Source organism: Poecilia latipinna, unplaced genomic scaffold (assembly GCF_001443285.1).
Source record: "Poecilia latipinna isolate Pla-1442-1.1 unplaced genomic scaffold, P_latipinna-1.0 Scaffold4250, whole genome shotgun sequence".
Lineage (NCBI taxonomy): Eukaryota > Metazoa > Chordata > Actinopteri > Cyprinodontiformes > Poeciliidae > Poecilia > Poecilia latipinna.
The window spans coordinates 10,814-18,671 of NW_015116866.1; the positions used below are offsets into that span (position 1 = coordinate 10,814).

Below are 7,858 nucleotides of genomic sequence, written 5' to 3' on the forward strand. Positions count from 1 at the left end.
TACAATTGAGGCACTATTAAAAAAGATCAATTTAAATGAGTTGGAATCTGTTATAATTAAGATGTTTATTTCAGCAAATGAATCAACCTTGAGGACGAACATTTCTAAATTGTACACAGGATTAAAAAATTTGAAGAAAAGCAAAGCAACAAACATAAAAGTAAGATGGGAAAAAGATGCTAACTGTGGGCTTTCGCAGGAGAACTGGGAGGAGATATGTGGGCAACAGGGGAGAACATCTTGTTCCCTTTCCTGGAGAGAGTTTGGCTGGAAGAATATTGTAAGATATTTCAGTAAACCAGCACAAAGAAATTACCAAGATACAAGATGTTGGAGGCCTTAAAGAATTGTATGGAAAAGGTGCTGGGGGTGAATATTCCACTTATATTTAAGTGGAATATATTTAATCCCCAGAGCAATTTAGTTTTTCTTTTTATCAATAAAATGATTTCTACATACATTATCAAATATATATTATTGTAAAAACAAATCACTTCATAGTGAAATTGTCTGTTTTTGATATTATAATGACAGAAATTATTACTAAAAAAAGAGAAAATAGAAAATCAGCTCCACTGAGGGGCCCTTAGAGGGCCCTAAGCGGCTGCTTAGTTTGCTTATGCCTGGCCTCAACAGAACCGAACAAACTGACTATTCATGTGTAGCCCAAACGGACTTTTTCCTGAAGCCAACTGAACTTCAGAAACTTAGTTTAGCTCAAATGCTAAAACTAAGCATTTGAGCTAAGTTTTAGGAATTCTATATAAATATTGATAGAAGATAATCAAATCTAAAAATTAGGCGTTTGTTGTAAATATTTGGAGGTGTGTATATGATATTCACCAAAAATAATTTAAAAAAAGCTAACAATAAAAATTCTGTTTTAACTAGTTGACATTTCTCCATCCTTATCCATTAAAGTAATATTAAAATTCTTTGGATGGAATAAAAACCCTGACGCATCCCTCCAGAATAACAATCCCAAAGCAGGTGAACAAACTTTTCTCTAATATGTTTTTATCAACCTGGATAACCATTGTGAATAATTTTGTAAGACATTTCTCTTTATTATTTAGGTATTTCTTTGGAAGCAACCAACTCCACTTCCAATTTCTATTTTCAAAAATGTTGGACTGATAAAACATTGAAGTTGCTGAAAAGACAAAATGTGACATTTCGTAACGTCTCGTTGGTTTTCTTAGGCCAGTCAGTGTCACTGGGACGGCGCCAAACACCCGGAACGTTCCTTCTGGTTTACTTCTCTCGGTCCTTTTTTTAATTTTTATTTTTTTTATTACAATAATATGTACAAGTTACGTAAACAGTAACTAAACGAACAATGAGGCTTAAGGAAGGTAACAGAGCAAAAATTACAAACAGGAAAGGGATACAAATAGGAAGAGGTTAAATACAGCAGTCAGGGCAGATTACATGAGAAATTCTTTACAAATTGTAGTATTCTTTATTGGTACAGTATTTAAGAGAATACAAATATGAAGAAACATAGGCAGAAAAAGTATTACATTTGGGTTTAAATTTAAGAAATTTGCAGCTGTGGATATAAAATTTTGCTAAAATTAATATTAAATTTATAATAAATACCTTATTTTTTGGTGTGTCTAAGCAGAAAAAGCCACATAAAATAGTTTTGAAGTTAAACAGTACATCTATTTCCAAATGTCTTTTTAGGAGTAAAAAAATATCTTTCCAAAATATTTGAATATAAGAGCAGTCCCAAAAAAGATGAGTGATGGTTTCCTCAGAATTGTGACAAAATGAACAGGGTGATATTTAAATATTTTACTATTAACAGGATAACATCTATGTAGACACTTCTCGAATCTTATTAGTTATTAAATATTTCTTCAGCAATAACCAAACATCTTTCCAGCAAATATCATTAAATATATTGTCCCAACAAAAGTAGAAGCTGGTTTGCTTATGTGATCTCTTATTATTAGTTCTCTAATACATTTGTTATTAGTCTTACTACTTAAAGACTAATCTCTCGGTTCTTCTCATGTGCGTCACGTTGGGTGTGACGTCAGTGAACGTATCACGTGCGTCGCTCGGATCAGCTGACCGCTGTGTTTCCGGGTTTATTTCTCGGACTTAATTTCGGTTCAGGACCAGTTCGGTTCAGCTCAGGTTCGTTTTTCTGAACTTACTCTGACAAAAAGCGACCAGAGTGACGGTCGGAACCATCCGAGTTCGGTTGGCTTCAGGAAAAAGTCTGTTTGGGGCACACATGAATAGTCAGTTTGTTCGGTTCTGTTGAGGCAGTCAGTACCAGTTCGGTTCGGTTCTGTTCGATTAGACAGTAGAGTTCCGGTTCTGTTGCACTATACGGCATAGATTTGTTCCTATCGGTTCTGTCGGAGCAGGTAGTACTGGTTCGGTTCTGTGGAGTTGAGGATGCCACTGTGTTTTTCAACATCTTGAAGGTAAAAATCATGCTAAGTTATTTGTAGACTTCTCGGCTTTTAACACAATCCAGCCTCATATTTGGATCGAGAAACTTCTTAGCTTTCATCTGGATTTTAATGTGGTGAATTCTTGATGTTTTAACATCATCATTAGGAAAATTAAACCCAGTATTGCTGATATTTCTCATCCTTTACATGCCGAGTTCCAGTTTCTTCCTTCCGGCATCAGGCTCAGACTTCCTACTATAAAAGGTTGGAGCTCTTTGGTTCCATCTCTTTTTAATGCAGGACTCGCACCTGATTAGTGTTTGTAGCGACTGTTGGTCACTAATGAAATAAATGCGCTGCTGTGCTCTTCATGCATTGGTTTGTATTTCATGTCCTGGTATGTTTGGTGGTCTTATTTTTAATCTCTTTGTCTTTTAGTTTTTATACTTGCTGTAACATCGATTGCCCATTTGGGACACGAATAAATCTGAATCTGCTGTAGCAGTCAGCACACGTTCTGTTTGTGTACCGAGACCAGGTTCTGGGTTCTGCTTGATTGTACCTGTAGTTTCACGACCGAGAGCAGGTTGTGTTGGGTTCAGTAGATTCTATTGGGTTCTGTTGAGTTCTGCTTGGTTCTGTTAGGTTCAGTAGGTTCTGTTGGTTCAGCAGGTTCTGTTTGGTTCTGTTTGCAGTGATGAGTGTGTCGGACAGTGATGAGGAACTCTACAACGAGCGGACCGCCCTGGTTCCGGCCCAGAACCCTGCGGTTCCGTCCTACCGACCCGACCCAGAGCTCAGCCCCACTGAGGACTCCGACAGTAAAACGGTACCAGCCCGGTTCTGCTGACCGTGTTTGAGGACAGTGTCGGTCCTGACGGGTTCTGCTCCCCTCGCAGGCCGGGCGGAGCGGCGGGCGGGCCGGTCCGGACCCGGGGGCGGAGCCTGAGGACGAGGAGGAGGAGCCTCTGAAGTACGGCGCCAAGCACGTCATCATGCTGTTCGTCCCCGTCACGCTGTGCATGGCGGTGGTGGTCGCCACCATCAAGTCCGTCAGCTTCTACTCAGAGAAGACCACCCAGCAGCTGTAGGTCTGCCAGGTTCTGGTCCCGGTTCTGGTTCTGGTCTCACCCGGTCTCTCTGCAGGATCTACACGCCGTTCAGCGAGGACACGCCCGACGTGGGCCGCCGGCTGCTGCACTCCGTCCTCAACACCGCCATCATGATCAGCGTCATCGTGGTCATGACCATCCTGCTGGTGGTACTGTACAAGAACCGCTGCTACAAGGTAGGATTGGGACCGGACCGGACCGGAGCAGATCGACCTGATCCGACTCATCATAATCAGCGTCATAAACACATTTAACTATATTTTTGTGGCGCCTTTTCTTTAGATTTTGTGTGTTCATCAGTACATCTTCTAATAACTCGGAATCATCAAGTTATATTTTTCCATTTCCTGTCAACTCTTAACATTTTGTAACATAAAACCACTTTGGGTGGATGTAGCGCCCCCTAGTGCCGCTGCTAGCAGGTTTTCGGAGGGGAAACCCGACAAGGAAACAATATTTCTCCAGCAGACGGTCCAGCTGGTTCTGCTTGTGATCCACATTGATGTAACCGGGTCGGAGCAGAGAATCGCTGCCTTGGTTCTGAACTAGAAGCCAGTCCAACCTGCTGAATGTTCTGGGTCCGTTTCAGCCTTCAGTTCTGGTTCTTCTCTGCTTCAGTTCATCCATGGCTGGCTCATCCTGTCCTCCCTCATGCTGCTCTTCTGGTTCAGCTTCATGTACCTGGGGTGAGTTTCCGTTCTGAAGGACCCAGCCGGCCTGGTTCTGACTCTGGTCCATCACTGGACTCGTCCTTTCTGTGCCATCAGCGAGGTGTTTCGTACCTACAACGTGGCGGTGGACTACCCAACGGTTGCCATGGTGATCTGGAACTTCGGCGCCGTGGGTATGCTGTGCATCCACTGGAAGGGGCCACTGCAGCTGCAGCAGGCCTACCTCATCCTCATCAGCGCGCTCATGGCCCTCGTCTTCATCAAGTATCTCCCTGAGTGGTCCACCTGGGTCATCCTGGGCGCCATCTCTGTCTATGGTGAGTCCTGGAACGCCGTCACCTCCTGCCTCACCGTCATGATGCCTCTAACTGTTCTCCCCTGCAGACCTGGTGGCCGTCCTCAGTCCAAAGGGACCACTGCGGATGCTGGTGGAGACAGCTCAGGAGCGCAATGAACCCATCTTCCCTGCCCTCATCTACTCCTGTAAGTCCAGAGTCTCATCTGGTCTGCGTCTGGTTAGGTCTAATTATAGGTCGATTCTAGTTGGGGGCTGGTCCGGGTCTCCTTCTGGTCTAGTTGGGGGCTGGTCCGGGTCTCCTTCTGGTCTAGTTGGGGGCTGGTCCGGGTCTCCTTCTGGTCTAGTTGGGGGGTGGTCCGGGTCTGCTCCAGATGTGTGGTTGGAGCGCTCTGATTGGTTATAACATTTCTGTTCCTCTGCAGCTGCCATGATATGGACGGTGATGATGGCGAACCCGGCCGATGGCCAGCGCTCTGAAACAGGTCAGACTTCGCTAGTGGCAACGCCTGCTCTGCTGTCCAAGCCTGCAGTCTAAATAGTGTCTCTATGGCGACAGGTTCAGATGAGGAGGCAGAGCTAAATGGTGGGAGGGCGGAGCCTCAAAGCCGACGGCTGATGCCGGTCACGGAAGAGGAGCTGGAGGAGGAACGTAAGTGGAGGAGCTGCAGGTCACAACTCAGCCGGTGTCTGGTTACCATGACGATGATTATGATGGTGTGTGTGCAGGCGGGGTGAAGCTTGGCCTCGGAGACTTCATCTTCTACAGCGTCCTGGTGGGAAAGGCTGCAGCGACCGGTGGAGACTGGAACACCACTCTGGCCTGCTTTGTGGCCATCCTCATCGTACGTTCAGCCCTGTTGCTTTCCTTCCACTAAACTTTCCATCAATCATTTCTGGTGTCATTCAGAGTGCCAAGACAGTTTCAGATGTAAGGTAAGTTTCTTAGTCATCTCCAGGTGGTAGGAGATTATCTAAGTCGGCCACTTTGAGTCTGAGGATTCAGTCTTGTGTTTTCTGAATGAACCAATGAGGCGAGGCTCTGATCCAGCAGCACTTCCAGTCAGAGAGGTAGAGGTAATGGCAGCATCAAGTCTCCTCTAGTGACTTCAGCTAGGAGAGAATGAGCTGAAGAGAGAAAATGGTATGGGGTGTGAGAACTTTGAGCCGGTCATGTGACTCATTGTCCATCTCCTTCCCCCCCTCTCATACCCCAACCCCTCTGCCCCTCCCTCCAGGGTCTGTGCCTCACCCTGCTGCTCCTGGCCATCTTCAGGAAGGCGCTGCCCGCGCTGCCCATCTCCATCGCCTTCGGTCTCATCTTCTACTTCTCAACCGACTTCCTGGTTCAGCCCTTCATGGACAATCTGGCCAATCACCAGTTCTACATCTGAGACCAAGCCCTGCCCATTTCCTCATCAGCCTGCTGGATCGTCATCCAATGACGCATAAAGGTCACTTCCTGTGCAGCTCTGAGCAACAGGAAGTGACATCATACACTCTGTGACCTTACCTGGTGGTCTGCTCAGGTGTTTGATGTATGTAGTTTGTCACGCTGCGATTGGCTGAGACCTGGCCTCTGCATCATCGACCTGGTGACCCACAGACGCTCCATTAAAGGCGTGGAGCTGCAAAGTGGGCGGAGCCACCAGTTTATTACTACTACATCCACTACATTACCCACAATCCTCAGATCAAGAAGTCTGGTTCTTTGGACACTTCCTGTTGAAAAGCCTCATGGGAGTTGTAGTTTCCCATAAGGCTCAAACATTTAAAAAAAATTTTTTCCCTTAATGAGATATTTTACTACATAATTAAACTATTTAAGGGATTAAATAATTTTAACAGGAAGTGATCTGCCAAAGAAAAAGCAGAAAATAATATTTTATAGTATTTGTCTGGTTCCTAGAAAATCCTAGTGATGAATATGATCCCCTGTACGTGTTTGTATAATATTGGCCTGTCTGGGCCTCTGTACGTCTGCCGGTTGATGTTTTGTTTTTAACTTGTTCTTCTGTAAATGTTTCACATAAACAAATTAAATGGAGTTTTCTGGAACAGACTCAAAACTTTTAACTTCTCAGTGACTTCCTGCTCCTCGGGTCATGACCCTTCCTCCCTCCAGCTAAAGGTCAGAGGTCAGCTGACCTCCGAGTCATCCTGAGCTTCACAGGATGCTGCGGCCCATCGGGTCCGTTCTCCAGAACAGAACCGGTGTGTTCTGAATAAATGAGGCGTTTCCATTTTTAATACGTTTATTCTGGATTCTAAAACGGGTTTAGCTCCGCTCCTCGAACTGGGATTTGTTCTTCAGCAGGAACGCCGCCAGATATTCAATAGGGTTGGGAGGCCTGGAGAGAAATATCCACCACAACTTCAGAACCAGCGAGCGGGAGCAGGTACCGACCCGACCCGCAGCAGAACCCACCTCTCCTTGGCCAGGACGGATAGGCCCTGCAGCAGGATGGGAACCACGGTCTGGTCCAGGTAGGCCCGAGTCGGCAGCGCCTGCAGGTCCACCTTCTGCTTGGACAGCTTCTCCGCAGTCGCCTTCTCGTTCTCCACCGTCCGCTGGAAACCAATGACCCGACCCGTTACTCAGACATCGGTTCTGGGACCGAACCAAAGGCGGGTCGGTGGCTCTGTCCCGTCCCAAGGTTCTGAATCCAGTATCTCGGAACGGGACAGAACCTGTACAGAGTGGTGAGTGAAGCAAAGCATGCTGGGAGACTGAGTTACCTGCAGGTTCTCCGTCAGGCCGAACTCCGCATGAGGGTTTTCAGAAACCTGCAGGAGGATTCAGGTTCAGACAGCTGTTGCCATGGAAACCGTGTGTGTGTGTGTGTGTGTGGCTCACAGGTGTGTGTCCCTCCATGGACTGGTCTGGGTCTGTGTGATCTGAAAGGCAGAGCAGCAGTTGCTTAGCAGAAGGTCTGGCTCCTGATCCTCAGACCGGAAATACGCAGTGCTTTGATCACGTGACTAGCATGCTGCAGGGTTTATGTTTTTAGGAAAATAATAAAAAAAACTAAAAAAAATTAAAACGTTTTATTTTTATTTTGTTTTCTTTTTTAAGCCGGATTGCAAGCGTCTCTGTCGCTCTGAGCGCTTCACTGGCAGAGCAGATTTATTCCTGAAAGATATGTTGAAGATGGCTTTATAGTTTGCATTTAAAGCCGACCAATCACACCGCTGGCGCCTCTGCGCTGCAGCAGCTGGATTAAGTTTACCTCAGCGCGCCTCCTTTCACTCAAACTGGACTCAGGCTGACCTGTATGGATATTTACATCAACCCCCTGTGAGGAATTATGATTCTTTCCAGAGTTTTTGATCAAGGTAGGACTTTAAGCCACTCTAGTTAGCTCC

The 7,858-nt window shown here is 45.8% G+C and overlaps 2 protein-coding genes and 1 long non-coding RNA gene across 5 annotated transcripts in view; 1 reads left to right on the forward strand and 2 right to left on the reverse strand.

The window, feature by feature from the left end:
- Positions 1-2,037: 2,037 nt before the first annotated feature.
- On the forward strand, positions 2,038-6,564 carry psen2 (presenilin 2). Of its 3 annotated transcripts, none has more exons than XM_015025668.1 (11): positions 2,038-2,148; positions 3,110-3,243; positions 3,314-3,501; positions 3,561-3,702; positions 4,145-4,212; positions 4,294-4,514; positions 4,582-4,680; positions 4,918-4,977; positions 5,052-5,144; positions 5,222-5,337; positions 5,731-6,564. In XM_015025668.1, exons 2-11 carry the CDS (start codon positions 3,112-3,114, stop codon positions 5,884-5,886), a joined length of 1,275 nt encoding a protein of 424 aa, XP_014881154.1. In that variant the 5' UTR covers positions 2,038-2,148; positions 3,110-3,111; the 3' UTR covers positions 5,887-6,564. The 3 variants fall into 3 exon arrangements, with proteins under 3 accessions (XP_014881154.1, XP_014881156.1, XP_014881155.1); XM_015025670.1 differs by lacking the exon at positions 2,038-2,148 and adding an exon at positions 2,160-2,444; XM_015025669.1 differs by lacking the exon at positions 2,038-2,148 and having other exon boundaries at positions 2,488-3,243.
- A 165-nt stretch (positions 6,565-6,729) lies between these two features.
- dpy30 (dpy-30 histone methyltransferase complex regulatory subunit) overlaps positions 6,730-7,858 on the reverse strand; it is a 6,402-nt gene continuing 5,273 nt past the window's right edge. The window contains exons 2-5 of the mRNA XM_015025673.1: positions 7,350-7,390; positions 7,232-7,279; positions 6,921-7,063; positions 6,730-6,843 (exon numbers count right to left, since the gene is read on the reverse strand). Coding sequence (XP_014881159.1) covers positions 6,771-6,843; positions 6,921-7,063; positions 7,232-7,279; positions 7,350-7,390 — 305 coding nt within the window. The 3' untranslated portion in view covers positions 6,730-6,770. The remainder of the gene's footprint in view (positions 6,844-6,920; positions 7,064-7,231; positions 7,280-7,349; positions 7,391-7,858) is intronic.
- The window catches only part of LOC106942404 (uncharacterized), a 3,504-nt gene continuing 3,204 nt past the window's right edge, over positions 7,559-7,858 (reverse strand). The window contains exon 2 of the long non-coding RNA XR_001423624.1: positions 7,559-7,763. This is a non-coding gene — a long non-coding RNA (uncharacterized LOC106942404). The remainder of the gene's footprint in view (positions 7,764-7,858) is intronic.

Excerpts from the sequence above, each read along its gene's own strand:
- psen2 (XM_015025668.1), top strand. The coding sequence starts at position 3,112 with ATGAGTGTGTCGGACAGTGATGAGGAACTCTACAACGAGCGGACCGCC. Across the intron at positions 4,681-4,917 it reads CCCTGCCCTCATCTACTCCT|CTGCCATGATATGGACGGTG; the intron begins GTAAGTCCAGAG and ends GTTCCTCTGCAG. Across the intron at positions 5,338-5,730 it reads GCTTTGTGGCCATCCTCATC|GGTCTGTGCCTCACCCTGCT; the intron begins GTACGTTCAGCC and ends CCCTCCCTCCAG.